Source organism: Hyla sarda, chromosome 4, assembly GCF_029499605.1.
Source record: "Hyla sarda isolate aHylSar1 chromosome 4, aHylSar1.hap1, whole genome shotgun sequence".
NCBI classification, from domain to species: domain Eukaryota; kingdom Metazoa; phylum Chordata; class Amphibia; order Anura; family Hylidae; genus Hyla; species Hyla sarda.
Window position 1 is genome coordinate 96,799,975 of NC_079192.1, and position 18,215 is coordinate 96,818,189.

The 18,215-nt window shown below is 43.8% G+C and overlaps 1 protein-coding gene across 1 annotated transcript; it reads left to right on the forward strand.

The window, feature by feature from the left end:
- Positions 1-1,908: 1,908 nt before the first annotated feature.
- On the forward strand, positions 1,909-16,693 carry SNAPC5 (small nuclear RNA activating complex polypeptide 5). The gene is made up of 3 exons (XM_056571680.1): positions 1,909-2,103; positions 4,372-4,452; positions 15,845-16,693. Exons 1-3 carry the CDS (start codon positions 2,014-2,016, stop codon positions 15,962-15,964), a joined length of 291 nt encoding a protein of 96 aa, XP_056427655.1. The 5' UTR covers positions 1,909-2,013; the 3' UTR covers positions 15,965-16,693.
- Positions 16,694-18,215: the final 1,522 nt, after the last annotated feature.

Consider the following 18,215-nt stretch of genomic DNA (forward strand, 5'->3'; position numbering starts at 1 on the left):
AGAAAGAAAAATGCTAAATTTAAAAATTTTTCATGAAATTTGGGAATTTTTCAGCAAGAAATTATGCAAATATCGATGAAAATTTACCACTAACATAAAGTAGAATATGTCACGAAAAAACAATCTTGGAATCAAATTTATAAGTAAAAGCATCCCAGAGTTATTAAAGCTTAAAGTGACAGTGGTCAGATGTTCAAAAAATGCTCCCGTCCTTAAAGGGGTACTCCAGTGGGCAGTGTTTCGGCTGCGTCCGGAACATTTAGTTCCAAACACTGTGTGCGCGCGCTGTGGTGGTCGGCCACGCCCCTCGTGATGTCAGGCCATGCCCCCTCAATGCAAGTCTATGGGAGGGGGTGTGATAACCACCACGCCCCCTCCCATAAACTTGCATGGAAGGGCGTGGCCTGATGGCAATAGGGGCGTGGCCGACCCCCCCGCAGCGCGCGCACACAGTGTTTGGAACTAAATGTTCCAAACGCAGCCGGAACACTGGCCACTGGAGTACCCCTTTAAGGTCATAATGGGCTTGGTCCTTAAAGGGGTACTCCTGTGGAAAACTTTTTTTATTAAATCAACTGGTGCCAGAAAGTTTAAACAGATTTGTAAATTACTTTTATTTAAAAAAAAATCCAGTACTTATTAGCTGCTGAATACTACAGAGGAAATTCTTTTCATTTTGGAACACAGTGCTCTTTGCTGATATCATGACCACAGTGCTCTCTGCTTACACCTCTGTCCATTTTAGGAACTGTCCAGAGCAGCATATGTTTTCTATGGGGATTTTCTCATAGAAGTAATTTACAAATCTGTTTAAATTTCTGGGACCAGTTGATTAAAAAAAAAAAATTAAATAAATAAAAGGTTTCCACCGGAGTACCCCTTTAAGGGGTTAAAGAAAGTAATACAAAGATAAATTGTGTAAAGATGGGTATTATTTTAATCGTATTGACCCACAGGATAAAGATAACACATCATTTTACGTACAATGCCTAAAAACGAAACCTTCCAGTTGCAAAAATTGTTTTCTCTTTAATTTCCCACCATGAATAATAATTTTTATTTTTATTTTGGTGTCATTGCAAAGTACAATTGGTCGAACAAGCCCTCATATGGGTCTGTGCAAAATTAAAATGCAAAAATGATAATATCGAAGGTCACAAATAGATCCTGTGTAGTGACCGGTAATAATAAGAGGCGCGGTGCCATAATACACAGTTGTGATCTTTGTTTTCTAATAAAATTGCGCCATGTAGCGTTTTGTATGATAGAGTGCCCCTAGTGATCCCTGGCAGTGTCCAGTAACGTCAAAGAAGGTGACCTCTCTGATAAATCACGTTTTCTTAGCTCCTTTACCAGAGTTTCCCAGCCAGGGTGCCTCCAGCTGTTGCAAAATTACAACTCCCAGCATGCCCGGACAGCCAAAGGCTGTCCGGGCATGCTGGGAGTTGTAATTTTGCAACAGCTGGAGGCACCCTGGTTGGGAAGCCATGTCCTATACATTAGCCTGGACCAGGCATAGGCAACCTTCGGCACTGCAGATGTTATGGACTACATCTCCCATGATGCTTTGTCAGTATTTTGGCTGTAAGAGCATCATGGGAGATGTAGTCCAAAACATCTGCAGTGCCGAAGGTTGCCTGTGCCTGGCCTGGACCATAGAGACACCACAAGGTGGCGCAGCACTCAGTAACTGAATATATCGCTGGGACGGATTAGTTTGACCCAGAGATACCGCGAAGTTGCAGCATTACAGGGCGTGTGTTAGGATGACGCTTTCTTAGTGTTACCACAAGGTGGCGCAGCGAAAGCCCTATGACTGAACACTTGCGTGGTTAGGGCCTTTTACCAGCTGCCCGTAGTTAATATGGCCTCTTGTTATCCCGTCGCTCCGTAGTGACGTCAGGGGGATTCCGCGCGGGGCGATGATGCGGCGGAGTGCCGTGACAGGTAGTGGGAGAGCAGCTGCCTGGATTGTGGGTGATGGGGCGGCCAAGACGGTGACCTCCATGCAAGATGCTGAGTCGCTTGCAAGAACTTAAGAAGGAGGAAGAGACATTGCTGAAGATCAAGGCGGCCCTGCACGACCAGCTCAACAGGTTAAAGGTTAGAGGGCAAGGGGCAGGGGCTCTGTTTGTAATGAGTAGGGATCAGATGGTTGGGATAGGGAGTGCAGCTGGAGTTTCCCCAAAACTATTTTCATAGGGACCAAAATTGCTCAGAAATCTACACCCCCTAAAGTTCATGGGTAACCTAAGGCTGTGTTCACACCGCAGAAATTTTGTGTGGACTTCTGCAGAAAAATCTGCTCGGAAATTCCGCAAAATTTACTGCACCTTGAATTGGGATTCCGCAGTGGAAAATTCTGCTCTCCGGATTCTGCAAAAACATTGAACGTGTCTTTAAATTTTGCAGAATTTTGGACGGAACTCAATGGGGCTTTGAATTTTTGAGCGCACAGAAACTCCACCGAAATTTCGCAAAACTGCAAAAATCAATCAGCAAACTTTGCGGAACTGAATTTCCTTTGTGGGAACATAGCAGAAGAGGAAAAGGTAGTGGGTAGCTGGGGTCACATCACGTTTTTGCCATACTGTTTTCAGTCCGTTTTTCTAAAGAAAACTGTATGGCAAAAAAACGGATGGAACAGTATGGGAAAAAGTAAACCGTATGTGTTTTTAAACAGTATACTGTTTTTAAAAGTGCATACAGTTCCGTCAGTTTTTATATAAAAAAAAAAACCATACGTTTTTGAAAATGTCCATTTTTAATGGGAGGGGTGTTGGGTGGGGACTTTAGGATGCAAATGAGCATGTGGAAAGTAAAAACCGTATACATGTGTGTTTCCCATTGACGTCCATGTTAAAAAAAAAAAAACGTATGCGGTTGCAGTACAGTTTTTAAACCGGAGTCAAAACCGTGGTTGACCACGACCTACTGTGTTCATATAGTGCCCAGAAAATTAGTGGCCTACACTACCTAGACGAGTGTTTCCCAACCGGGGTGCCTCCAGCTGTTTCAAAACTACAATTTCCAGCATGCATGCTGGGAGTTGCAGTTTTGCAACAGCTGGAGGCACCCTGGTTGGGAAACCCTGACCTAGAGAAAGAGTGCTTTACAGTGTTCATATACATAGTTCCTTACGGGGTTCAGATAAAAGAAAAAGTCCCATAATAACTACTCATATGACTGGCACATGACCAGTAGACCCAGGACTCTTCTCAGACTGGCACATGACCAGTAGACCCAGGACTCTTCTCAGACTGGCACATGACCAGTAGACCCAGGACTCTTCTCAGACTGGCACATGACCAGTAGACCCAGGACTCTTCTCTGGCACATGATCAGTAGACCCAGGACTGTTCTCAGACTGGCACATGACCAGTAGACCCAGGACTCTTCTCTGGCACATGATCAGTAGACCCAGGACTGTTCTCAGACTGGCACATGACCACTAGACTCAGGACTGTTCTCAGACTGGCACATGACCAGTAGACCCAGGACTGTTCTCAGACTGGCACATGACCTGTAGACCTAGGACTGTTCTCAGACTGGCACATGACCAGTAGACCCAGGACTGTTCTCAGACTGGCACATGACCACTAGACCCAGGACTCTTCTCAGACTGGCACATGACCAGTAGACCCAGGACTGTTCTCAGACTGGCACATGACCAGTAGACCCAGGACTGTTCCTAGACTGGCACATGACCAGTAGACCCAGGACTCTTCTCAGACTGGCACATGACCAGTAGACCCAGGACTCTTCTCAGACTGGCACATGACCAGTAGACCCAGGACTCTTCTCAGACTGGCACATGACCAGTAGACACAGGACTCTTCTCAGACTGGCACATGACCAGTAGACACAGGACTCTTCTCAGACTGGCACATGACCAGTAGACCCAGGACTCTTCTCAGACTGGCACATGACCAGTAGACCCAGGACTCTTCTCAGACTGGCACATGACCAGTAGACCCAGGACTCTTCTCAGACTGGCACATGACCAGTAGACCCAGGACTCTTCTCAGACTGGCACATGACCAGTAGACCCAGGACTGTTCTCAGACTGGCACATGACCAGTAGACCCAGGACTCTTCTCAGACTGGCCTTTCCATAGACAGCAGCCATCTGATTTTTGTCTCCTGCAGGATTTCATGGTATCAGTCATTAGGATGCTCCTCTCTACCATCGGCCATACGTGTTTTATTGCAGCCACCTTTATAGTATTTCCCCCCCATTATTGCAGCCACCTTTCTAGTATTTCCCCCCACATTGGTTGGGCCTGTATGTATGCAGGACACGTGGTGGCCACTGGAGATAGACAAGTTACAGAGAGTGAGAGGATGACTCCCTGTGCTCTTATCTTACAGGTGGAGGAGCTGGCTCTTCAGTCCATGATAAACGCTGGAGAAGAACAGGAGCAGCAGTCACATGTTGTGCACCCTGAGGTGGTGAGTAGATGGTTAGGTGCTGCGTGCACCCATCAGGAGGTACATGACTCATGTTTGTGAAGGTGATCTGATCATAGACTGCTTTCCCACCTTTCCCATGGTATCAGTATGCTGTGCATTGTTCAGTGTGCATTACACTAGCAGCACTGGGTTTGAGAAGAAAATCCACATAATGTGCATGAAAAATGGCACAAATCTCTTATCTGCAGCATTTCAATGTATGTTGTGGAGACAAGGGAATACCTTTATTTAACAGGAAGTTCTTAAAGGGGTACTCCGCCCCTAGACATCTTATCCCCTGTCCAAAGCATAGGGGATAAGATGTCTGATCGCAGGGGTCCCGCTGCTGGCACCACCCCAGGCACTTCGCTTTGTGCTGGATGACTGGCGATGCGGGGCAGAGACTCGTGACGTCACGGTCACACCTGGCTCATGCAGTCTCGCTCCGTCCCATAGACTTGCATTGAGGGAGCGTGGCAATGATGTCATGAGTGGGGCGTGACCACGACATCACGAGCCTCCGGCGCTGCACTGACGCTCTTATTGAATGCCGGGTGCAGCAGGGAGATAGCGGGTATTCCCCAGCCATCAGACATATTATCCCCTATCCTTTGGATAGGGGATAAGATGTCTAGGGGCGTAGTACCCCTTTAATGATGAATGCCTAGGAGTTTTTCAGCCAGCAATATTTCCACTGGTCCAGTAGATAGGAGTAGATAGGTCATGAGAGTGCAACCACCAGGACCCCCAGAAATCATACACCTTTCCCCTATCTTGCAAATAGGCTGTCCAGGCATGCTGGAAGTTGTATATTTGCAACAGATGGAGGCACACTGTTTGGGAAACACTGGATCCTGCACTTATGGGCAGGGAATAAGTATTGTTGGTGGGACAACCTATATATATATATATATATATATTATCCAATTGTTGCAGGAATCTGATGACTACATGAGAGATGTTTACTCCTGTGGACCCTCCGGTCTTCAGAATGGCTGCTGGTGTATACTGATAATTATATATAGATATGGATTATATATAGATATATTAAATGGAAGGTAATGCACATGGGGAGAAAAAAAATCCAGGTTGCGAATATGTATTAAATGGCAAACACTGGGGAAGACTGACGTGGAAACGGACTTAGTTAACAGATTTTAGTTAACAGTAAATTTAGCTGTTGTGACCAGTGTCGGGCAGCTGCTGCCAAGGCAAATAAAATCATGGGGTGCATCAATAGGGGCATAGATGCCCACGACAAGAAAATAATTCTACCACTGTACAAATCACTAGTCAGACCACACATAGAATACTGTGTACAGTACTGGGCACCAGTGTACAAGAAAGATATAGTGGAGCTGGAGAGGGTTCAAAGACGGGCAACCAGAGTAATACGGGGAATGGGAGGACTACAGTACCCAGAAAGATTATCAGAATTAGGGTTATTAAAGTGTACCTGTCATTATCAAAAACTCTTTATATAATGTAGAAAATACCATTATATGTATATTGTAATATACATTGGTTAAAAAAATATATTAGGACAAGCGGGGCTCTGTGCACTGAGGACAAGCAGGGCTCTGTAGACTGAGGACAAGCAGGGCTCTATGCAGTGAGGACAAGCGGGGCTCTGTGCAGTGAGGACAAGCGGGGCTCTGTGCAGTGAGGACAAGCGGGGCTCTGTGCAGTGAGGACAAGCGGGGCTCTGTGCAGTGAGGACAAGCGGGTCTCTGTGCACTGAGGACAAGCGGGCCTCTGTGCACTGAGGACAAGCAGGGGCTCTGTGCAGTGAGGACAAGCAGGGTCTCTGTGCAGTGAGGACAAGCAGGGTCTCTGTGCAGTGAGGACAAGCAGGGTCTCTGTGCAGTGAGGACAAGCAGGGGCTCTGTTCACTGAGGACAAGCAGGGGCTCTGTTCACTGAGGACAAGCAGGGCTCTGTGCACCGAGGCTCTGTGACATACCTCCGACTCACACAGCAGGATGATTGACAAGCCAGGAGCCTGCACAGAGCCCTGCTTGTCCTGACCTCACTTCCTGTATTAGGACTCCTGGCTGACACACACAGACTATAGCTGTAGGGGCAGCATTTATCACCCAAAAATATAAAAAAAATGTTAACCAATGTATATTACAAATATACATATAATGGTATTATCTACATTATATAAAAAGTATTTGTTAACGACAGGTACACTTAAGTTTGGAAAAAAAGAAGGCTTAGGGGAGACCTAATAACTATGTATAAATATATCAGGGGACCATACAGAGATCTCTCCAATCATCTATTTATACCAAGAACTGTATCTATAACAAGGGGGCATCCTCTACATCCTTTTTTTTTCCTCACATCAGAAATTTTTATTAAACGTTTTATAAAACATACATCACACAAAAACAAAGAAAAACATAAACCCAGAAAACCCATTCCACCCATTCCACCCACCCCAAAAAAAAAATCCCAGTGTCCGTCCTTCACAGCAGATTAAACAAAAAGAATTATGTTGAAACAATACAGTGCAGTATAACAGATCATCCCCCAGACAAAAGGCAAAAGCATGTCAACATACATACTCAAGTAGTATAAGGCAGGAGTATCATATGAGAAGAAAGTAAAACATCACAGTACGGGCGAGGGGGGCAGCAACAAGGGGCACACGGAACCCCAACACAGAGAACAGGGACTCAGACAGCGAACAACATACCAAGACAAATACAAAATAGGGGCACAGACAAGGTGAGAGCAATCGATGAGCAAAACACAGACAACTCAGAAACACCACTCCATTGGATTCCTCCGCAAATATGTGGATGGCAAACCAGGGTTATTGATCCACGGACCCCATATGGCATCAATTTGCGCATGGCTTTTCTCTTAAGATATACCCCTTTTTTTAGTCTAATAATATGATTTAATTTTGTTATCAATTCAGAAATAGTAGGCGGCGAAACCCACAACCAATGCTGGGCAATCAATTTACGAGCTTGGTATAAAATCCTGCTAATTCTAATACATAAGCCACCATCCTCATCTAATCCCTCCAGGTATCCCAGCGCACATTTCAAAGTAGACAGACTAAATGGACAACCATACACTTGTCTAATCAGCTGTCCCAGAAGTGCGCGAGATGAGTACAGTCCCACATCACATGAAGCAAGTGAGCATTAAGCAAGGACCAATGGGGGCAGCAGGAATCCGGCCGCACCCCAATCCTGTGCAAAAAGGCGGGAGTTCGATACACCCGATGTAGCAAAAATAATTGGGACACCTGGTGAGATTCCTACACTGCAAGCCAGGGATACAATCTGCCCACTGCTTATCTGACATGGGACCCACATCTGACTCCCATTTATCATTAATATTCAATGGATTGGCCTCCTGATAAGAGGACAGTAAGTCCCTATGCAACACAGATATCACACCCTTAATAGAAATCTGAATGAACAGTTCATCAACTGCCACGGATGAGCCAACAGTCAAGTCACAAGCCCGAAACTGCGCATGGAGGGCATGACACAATTGTGGATAACAATAAAAAAATGTTTGGGGCAGCAAAACTCCTCCCACAGTTAAGAAAATGACTTTAATATCGGCCCATCATACAGCTGGGAGAGATACAAAACTCCATGGGTGACCCAAAGGGAGACATCAGGTAGTATACGGAATTTGGACAGGCTAGGATTATGCCACAGAGGAGAATACGTGACAAACATAGTATAATGCAAAAGGGTCCTAAATTTCGTCCACACCTTACGGATAAATACAAAGGTAGGAGGGAGGTCTGGGGGGCGTGTCTGTGCAGTCATTTCCAACAGATAAATTGGGGTCACCTTACCAATACGCCTTGATGGTCTATTCACACGTACAGTATTCTGCGCAAATTTGATGTGCAGGATTTTCTGCTGCAGATTTCAATGTAAACTGAATGACTGAACACAGCGTCAAATCCTGTGCATCAAATCTGCGCAAAATACTGTACGTGTGAATAGACCCTGATACTAGATCTCCCGTGCGCCCCATAGTAGTAAACTGCTTCCACCCCTTCAAGTGCTGGACCTGCGATGTTAAAAAAATACAACCAAGGATTTGGAATGGATAAACCACCCGCCACCTTACCACGTTGCAACATTTCAAGGCGAATCCTAGCTGGCTTGCCATTCCAGATAAGCTCTCTAAATAATGACTGAATCCTAAGAAAATATTTCATACAAATCCAGGCAGGGGTATTATGTAGAATATACAAAAACCTGAGGCATTAGCACCATTTTAACTAAGTTGGATCTACCAATCATAGAAAGGGAAAGTTTACGCCAAGTAGCCACTTTGAGAGATTTACGGTCTAGCAACGGAACAAGATTAAGAGTAACATAATCGGAGGGAAAGGCAGTAACATAGACAGCCAGATATTTAAACTGTGCAACCACAGGGAGGCCAACCATAGCAATAACCGGTATGGAGGGGATCAAGGGGAAGGATCGTGGACTTACCCAATTGGACAGGTAACTACCCTACTTTTCTATTAGAGCCATTAAGGGGGTAAGGAATGCACAACATCTCCCAGGAAGAGAAGCATATAATCTGCTTAAAGGGCAATACATTCCTCTATATCCCCATAACGGAAACCCCTAAACTTCATAGATGCCCTAATAGTACTGCCAAGGGCTCTATTGCTATGGCAAATAGAAATGGGGAGAGGGGACACCCTTGGCATGTACCATGACCCAGGGGAAAGGAATGGAAAAGTAAACCATTAGCCCGAATTCTGGCACGAGGGGCATCGTGTAACAGTTGCACCCATGCCAAAAACCGTGGCCCAAATCCCATGTGACTCATGACACTCCACAAGAAATTCCATTTGACGCTGTCAAAAGCTTTGGCAGCGTCGAGTGAAAGCACAGCCCTGCAAACAGCGCCCTTGGGCTGCAACTGGAGATTAAAAAAGAGCCTTCTGATGTTATCCGCCATCGACTTCCCCGGCATGAACCCCGTTTGGTCACAGTGTACCAAGGTAGTAATGTCCCCCAGGAGACGGTTGGCTAAGGCCTTCGCTAATAGGTTAACATCGGAGCACAGTAAGGAAATTGGTCTATGAGCCCGCAGAGAGCGGGTCCTTACTGGGTTTCAGTAGCAATACTATAATGGCCTCTAGCATAAACCCAGGCAGACCCTCCCCTTCCTCGCAGCCTGCAGAACCCCCAGCTACTGGGGCAGCAGAATGTCTTGGTATTGTTTAAGATACTCATTGGGAAGCTCGTCAACACCCGGGGACGACTTATTATTATTATTAAGGGCCCCTAAAACAGCCTCTAATTCTTCAAGAGTAATGGGTTCATCTAGGAGATCCCTCTGGGTCTGCGATAGTGCCGGGAGCGAGATAACAGAAACAAATTGATCAATAGCAGCCAGATCATGTGGCAGCTTGGAAGAATACGTCTTCTCATAGAAGGAAACCAATACATTCAAGATGTTCGCATCCATTATCTCTAGCTAGGTCAGAAGGGTCACGCAAAAACCTTTGTTCCGAAAGGAGCACTTGCTGCTGTAGTGAGGCCTGAATCGCCCTATTCCTAGATTTACAGGTCTTAATATCGCTAATAAAGATACCCCAAAGAATCCCACACTGTATCAACCCAGGCAGTTCCTGCATTGATCTCAAAAGGCCTCCACATCGGTCTTGAGTGTAAGGCCAACTGAGGGGACTTGAAGCCAAAAGGAGTTCAGTCGCCACAGAGAACCCCGCAACCTAGGATTAGAATTCAAAGGTGAGATGTACAAAAATAGGGAGTGATCAGAGAGATACTCCACCGATGTGACCAGGGGAAAGACCAACTCGTTGCCCAGCGCAAGATCAATGCATGACAGCGTACCATGAGAGCTAGAGTAAGAGAGTATTGCACCTTGGTAGGATTTATGTCTCCTCCAGAGATCTGCCCACCTCCTCCACAAACCTAGCCAAACCCGTAGTAGGAGTCCTGGGAGGTCCCTGGGTACCAAACCTATCAAGTGTCGGCTGTAAGAGATTATTGAAATGCCCAACCACCAAGAGCGGCGCTTCAGGCAAAGAGGATAAATAAGATACCACCCTGCGCAAGGCACTCTTTAGTATGGGGGGGAGAAACATAGAGTGCAACCAGTACACACACAGTACGATTGAAGACACCATAAAGCCAATCGTACTATGTGTGTACTGGTCTGGATCAATAAGACTAGAAGTACAGGAAAACAAAATATTTCTATAAATAAGGACACTTACACCCTGGGCATGTGAGGAAAAGGTGGTGTGAAAGGTGTGGCCAAACCACAGTTTGTTCAGCACATGTTTTGTATCATTTGTCAAGTGCGTCTCAGAGAGGCACAGCACAGCAGGTTGGTAGGATTTTAGCGCCTGAAATATAGCAAGACGCTTAGTGGGATCATTAAGGCCCCTCACATTCCACGCCACTACATGTAAACCGCTAGCCATAAGGGAAGCATAAGTCAACACATAGAGGGGTGGAAACAGTAGCAGTCAGTGGTCCAGAAGGAAGAGAGACATAGGAAATAGAGCAATGCATAAGGAGGTGAGAAGGAAGGACACAAAACAAAACAATTCTCACATTTTTGGCTCTATACACCACCATAATTGATTTGAAATGAAATGTGCTTAAAGATGTGCTTTAACTGCAGATTGTCAGCTTTAATGTGATGGTATTTACATCCAAATCAGGTGGACGGTGTAGGAATCACAACAGTTTGCATATGTGCCTCCCACTTGTTAAGGGACCAAAAGTAATGGAACAGAATAATAATCATAATCAAACTTTCACTTTTTAATGGTTGCAAATCCTTTGCAGTCAATTACTGCCTGAAGTCTGGAAGCATAGACATTACCAGACACTGGGTTTCATCCCTGCTGATGCTCTGCCAGGCCTCTACTTCAGTTCCTGCTTGTTCTTGGGGCATTTTCCCTTCAGTTTTGTCTTCAGTAAGTGAAATGCATGCTCAATCAGATTCAGGTCAGATGACTGACTTGGACATTGCATAACATTCCACTTCTCTCCCTTAATAAACTCTTTGGTTGCTTTTGGTCATTGTCCATCTGTACTGTGAAGCGCCGTCCAATGAGTTCTGAAGCATTTTGCTGAATATGAGTAGATAATACTGCCCGAAACACTTCAAAATTCATCCTGCTGCTTTTGTCAGCAGTCACATCAATAAATACAAGAAAAGCAGTTCCATTGGCAGCCATACATGCCCACTATGCCATGACACTACCGCCACCATGCTTCACTGATGAGGTGTATACTTAGGATCATGTTCCTTTCCTTCTCCATACTCTTCTCTTCCCATCTCTCTGGTACAAGTTGATCTTGGTCTCATCTGTCCATAGGATGTTGTTCCAGGACTGTGAAGGCTTTTTTAGATGTGGTTTGGCAAACTCTAATCTGGCATTCCTGATTTTGAGGCTCACCAAAGGTTTCCATCTTGTAGTGAACCCTCTGTATTCACTCTGGTGAAGTCTTCTCTTGATTGTTGACTTTGACACACATACACCTACCTCCTGGAGAGTGTTCTTCATCTGGCCAACTGTTGTGGAGGGGGTTTTCTTCACCAGGGAAAGGATTCTTCGCTCATCCACCATGTTTTCTTCCGGGTCTTTTGGTGTTGCGGAGCTCACCAGTGCGTTCCTTCTGTGTGTTCCAAACAGTTGTTTTGACTCTCTCTCTGATGGATTTGTTTTGTTTTTTCAGCCTAATGATGGCTTGCTTCACTGATAGTGATAGCTTTTTGGATCTCATCTTGAGAGTTGACAGAAACAGATTCCAAATGCAAATAGCACACTTGAAATGAACTCTGGACCTTTTATCTGCTTATTGTAATTGGGATAATGAGGGACACACCTGGCCATGGAACAGCTGAGAAGCCAATTGTCCCATTACTTTTTGGTCCCTTAACAAGTGGGAGGCACATATCTAAACTGTTGTAATTCCTACATCATTCAACTGATTTGGATGTAAATACCCTCAAATTAAAGCTGACAGTCTGCAGTTAAAGCACATCTTGTTCATTTCAATTATGGTGGTGTATAGAGCCAAAAATATAATGAAAAAATGAATAAAAAGTTATCAACAAGTCCGATCAATACAAAAAGGGTACCGCTAAAAACTTCAGATCACGGCGCAAAAAATGAGCCCTCATACCGATCCATACGCGGTAAAATAAAGTTATAGGGGTCAGAAGATGACAATTTTAAACGTATACATTTTCCTGCATGTAGTTATGATTTTTTTCAGAAGTACAACAAAATCAAACCTATATAAGTAGGGTATCATTTTAATTGTATGGACCTACAGAATAAAGAGAAGGTGTCATTTTTACCATAAGATTTACTGCGTAGAAACAGAAGCCCCCAAAAGTTACAAAATGGCATTTTTTTTAATCAATTTTGTCTCACTATTATTTTTTTTTCCGTTTTGCCATAGATTTTTGGGTAAAATGACTGATGTCACTGCAAAGTAGAATTGGTGGCGCAAAAAATAATCCATAATATGGATTTTTAGGTGCAAAATTGAAAGGGTTATTTTTTTTTTTTTTAAACGAAAGTGCAAAAACGGAAAACCCCCTTGTCTTTAAGGGGTTAAACCTGTGGCCCTCCAGATGTTGCAAAACTTCAACTCCCAGCATTCCCGACAACCATTAGCAAATCGCTGTCTGGGCATGTCCAGGCATGCTGGGAGTTGAAGTTTTGCAACATCTGGAGGACCACAAGTTTGAGACCCCTGCTCTACATCTAGAGGAAAGAAGATTTCTACACCAGCACAGATGGGGGGGGGGGGGGGGTTCTTTACTTTAACCCCTTAAGGACGCAGCCCATTTTGGCCTTAAGGACTCAGACAATTTAATTTTTACGTTTTCATTTTTTCCTCCTCGCCTTCTAAAAATCATAACTCTTTTATATTTTCATCCACAGACTAGTATGAGGGCTTGTTTTTTGCGCGACCAGTTGTCCTTTGTAATGACATCACTCATTATATCATAAAATGTATGGCGCAACCAAAAAACACTATTTTTGTGGGGAAATTAAAACGAAAAAACGCAATTTTGCTAATTTTGGAAGGTTTTGTTTTCACGCCGTACAATTTATGGTAAAAATGACATGTGTTCTTTATTCTGAGGGTCAATACGATTAAAATGATACCCATTATTATATACTTTTATATTATTGTTGCGCTTAAAAAAAATCACAAACTTTTTAACCAAATTAGTACGTTTATAATCCCTTTATTTTGATGACCTCTAACTTTTTTATTTTTCCGTATAAGTGGCGGTATGGGGGCTCATTTTTTGCGCCATGATCTGTACTTTTTTTTGATACCACATTTGTATATAAAAAACTTTTAATACATTTTTTTATAATTTTTTTTTTTATAAAATGTATTAAAAAAGTAGGAATTTTGGACTTTTTAAATTTTTTTTCGTTCACGCCGTTCACCGTACGGGATCATTAACATTTTATTTTAATAGTTCGGACATTTACGCACGCGGCGATACCAAATATGTCTATAAAAAAATTTTTTTACGCTTTTTGGGGGTAAAATAGGAAAAAACGGACGTTTTACTTTTTTATTGGGGGAGGGGATTTTTCACTTTTTTTTTACTTTTACTTTTACATTTTTTTACATTTTTTTTTACACTTGAATAGTCCCCATAGGGGACTATTCATAGCAATACCATGATTGCTAATACTGATCTGTTCTATGTATAGGACATAGAACAGATCAGTATTATCGGTCATCTCCTGCTCTGGTCTGCTCGATCACAGACCAGAGCAGGAGACGCCGGGAGCCGCACGGAGAAAGGAGAAGGGACCTCCGTGCGGCGTTATGAATGATCGGATCCTCGCAGCAGCGCTGCGGGCGATCCGATCGTTCATTTTAATCGCGAACTCCCGCAGATGCCGGGATCTGTGTTGATCCCGGCACCTGAGGGGTTAATGGCGGACGCCCGCGAGATCGCGGGCGTCGGCCATTGCCGGCGGGTCCCTGGCTGCGATCAGCAGCCGGGATCAGCCGCGCATGACACGGGCATCGCTCCGATGCCCGCGGTTATGCTTAGGACGTAAATGTACGTCCTGGTGCGTTAAGTACCACCTCACCAGGACGTACATTTACGTCCTGCGTCCTTAAGGGGTTAAGAGCAGTGAGACTGTGGAAGTCTCTGCCAGAGGAAGTGGTCATAGTGTACTTAAGAGTTTGATAGGGGCCTGGATGCATTTCTGGAGAGTAATAACATTACAGGTTATAGATATTAGATTTATAGGGACAGAATGTTGTTCCAGCAATTTATTATTATTGCCATATTATAGTCGGGAAGGAATTTTTCTCCCTGGTATAGGGCAATTGGCATCAAGCTCATAAGGGTTTTTTTTTCTTTCCTTCCTTTGGATCAACAGGGTTATCCAGGAATAGAAAATTGAGCTTATTTCTTTCAGAAACAGCTCCATGTCTGTCCTAAGGTTGTGTGTGGTATTACAGCTTGGCTCCATTCACTTCAATGGAACTGCTCTGTTTTTCTATTCCTGGATAACCCCTTTAACACACAGTAGGGATATATATATATTTTATACATGTCTACTACTCACTACACTAAAACCATGCCCCTTTTTAAACTGCAGAGAAGTTGTAAAACTGAGCAAAATTTAAATTGCGTAAAACGTTGCTACTTTTATTTTACACCATAAAACTGCCAGACACTTTGACAAATCCCCCCACAATGTATTTTTCTCATGTATTTTGCATTCTGTAATGCTGGTCGCATTGTTTTCAATAGGAGTATGCCCTGTAGTTACACTGAACTGTAGCATGGTTTTTTTCACTGCAGATTTGAAACAAAAAGTAATGAATGTCACTAATGCATTTTCCATACGAACAATATGTTTGGAATCCAAAACCTAAATTATGTGGATTAAAGGGGTATTCCAGGTTTAAACACCTTATCCCCTATCCAAAGGATAAGATGTATGATCACAGGGGTCCCTCCGCTGCGATTCCCGGCATTGTGTGCCGGACGCTGGTTCCGAGACGGGTAAGTGAAGTCGCAGTCACGCCCCCTCGTGACTTCACACCACGCCCCCTCCATTCATGTCTATGGGAGGGGGCATGACGTGATTGGGGATAAGATGTTTAAACCCGGAATACCCCTTTAACATGGTTAATCTACATCTGCTGCCTTGGCAAAACCCACTGCAAAAGTGAGTGCAATATGCAGCCGAAATCTGGATTGTATGCCTCCGATTTTTTGGATTGCCACCTTTTAAGATATGTGTACTTTTAATACATTTATTACAGATTACACAACCATTTTTGGTAAATGTCGGCCTTTGAGTCTCATTGATGGAGTTTATTTTTCTGCAGGAGTCTGTGAACGTGGATGATGAAGCTGTAATAAACCAGACTGAACTGCAGCTGAACACAATGGATTATAGTCAAGAAGAAGAAGAAGAAGAAGAGGAGGAAGAGGATTCAGATACTTAGAAGTTGACACCAGTAATGGACTGTCTGTTCATATGATAAACGACAGCACATCCTTCATTTGTCCACGGGGTTAATGACTGCAGTATTTTACCTTGCATGTATTCTATTATAGCTCTTTGTCAGCCAGTAAGATGTTTTATGGTACATAAAGGGGAAGACCACATTAAATCCTTTAACATATTTCTAGTAAAGGGGTTTATAGGTCCTAGCACTCACCGATTCCAAGACTGATGTTCTGTATAGAGCACATGAAATAAGCTTAGATCCCTACTAGCAACATTTCATGACTAGTAACTAGATTTGGCATGAATTTTCCCTTTCCAAGGGCGCTGTCTGTAAATGTAGCCATTAGAGAAGGATACATTAGTTATTGACCAACTATGAGTTGCTACGATTGATGGCATCTTCAAGGGCACTACATCTTTACTTATCGCTTAGAGTAGATGTCTTTGTGCCCCAAACAAGGTTAGGTGCCATGACTCCAGGAGCCGGATATCTCAGGGGCTGCCATCTTTACAGCAAACCTATCAAGGTTTATAGAACTCTTCTTTATGTTGAATAACTTTGTTTGTGTCTAGATCTCATTTAAAGCACAATTTTGTAGCAAAGAACATGGGACCTCTGCAGCTCTAGATCCATATAAAGTGAATAATGTAGCCCAGTAGACGGGTACTAATCCACAGCATTAAGACATAAGCTGTGCCGTGTAAATAAATGGGTATAAAGATTCTTGTGTGTGCATTGTTTGGTGAATTCTCTTACAATAAAAGGTATTCATTGTTACTTATAAGCTAGAAATACTGATATCTTATTTATTTTAGCTTGGCTCATCTTGGGTACACTTCTCTGCCTACTTCTAAGCTATATTTAAAGGGAACCGGTCACCTGTGTTATACTGGCCAAACCGTGGGAATCATAAAACAAGTGCAGGAAGCAAGGGTTCTTTAATGTAACAGCAGTGAGACTATGAAACATTCTGCCAGAGGAAGTGGTCATGGTGAACTCTATATAAAAGAGTTCAAAGGGGCTGGATGCATTTCTGGAGAGTAGTAACATAATATAAATGTAATATCCATACTCTGTTAACAGAACATTGATCCAGGAATTTATTCTGATGCCATATTTGGAGTCAGGAAATAATTACACCCCCCCCTAGTATGGAGCAATTGGCATTAGCTTCATAAGGGTTTTTCACCTTCTTCTGGATCAACTCAGTAGGGACAAACTAGGTATATAGGTTAAACTGTTTTTTTTTTTAACCTTATGAACTATGTTACTATGAAGAAGGATCCCAGGACACTATGATTTGCTCTGAAGTGCTGGGTTGTTTTAGAGAAATCATAGTTTAAAGCACAACTGTCATGAGTTTTAACCCCCATAAACCAGCCCCAGCTTGACAGAGTTGTTAGAAATAATAGTTAAATCATACCTTTTGCTGCTTTCTAGCAGCTTTAATGATGCAAAAAAAATGCTTTTAACGATAGTCAGCAACAGTCGGATAGGCGTGGCTATACCCGCAGCCACCACACCTATCCCCTGTATGTCAGTGCTGGGGACGCTGTGTGATTGGTCCATAGGTCCCAGCACTGAGAGCCCTTATTACTGTACTGTAGAAGAATAAACGGCGCCTGTTCATCTACGCACTCCGGTGATGCGGGCAGCCAGCACTTACAGCAAGCACTAGCTCTCTTTCTGCTAGTACTTGCTCACTATAGCCCAATGCGCGGTGTAATGCTGTAGCGGAATGATCTGGCCGCCCGCATTGCATCACAGCAGTAGATGAGACCGGGCGGCCAGATCATTCCGCTACAGTATTACACCGCGCATTGGGCTATAGGGAGCAAGTACTAGCAGAAAGAGAGCTAGTGCTTGCTGTAAGTGCTGGCTGCCCGCATCACTGGAGTGCATAGATGAACGGGCGCTGTTTATTCTTCTACAGTACAGTAATAAGGGCTCTCAGTGCTGGGACCTATGGACCAATCACACAGCATCCCCAGGACTGACATACAGGGGATAGGTGTGGCGGCTGCGGGCATAGCCACGCCTATCCGACTGTTGCTGACTATCGTTAAAAGCATTTTTTTGCATCATTAAAGCTGCTAGAAAGCAGCAAAAGGTATGATTTAACTATTATTTCTAACAACTCTGTCAAGCTGGGGCTGGTTTATGGGGGTTAAAACTCATGACAGTTGCGCTTTAAAAATCAGTTGTGTGACTGGTAAATTCATCGCTTCATGGTTCCCCCCCATTA

Bases quoted from the DNA above. Each gene is read 5' to 3' on its own strand.
- SNAPC5 (XM_056571680.1), top strand. From the start codon at position 2,014: ATGCTGAGTCGCTTGCAAGAACTTAAGAAGGAGGAAGAGACATTGCTG. The intron at 2,104-4,371 runs GTTAGAGGGCAA...CTTATCTTACAG, and splicing joins ACCAGCTCAACAGGTTAAAG to GTGGAGGAGCTGGCTCTTCA. The intron at 4,453-15,844 runs GTGAGTAGATGG...ATTTTTCTGCAG, and splicing joins ATGTTGTGCACCCTGAGGTG to GAGTCTGTGAACGTGGATGA.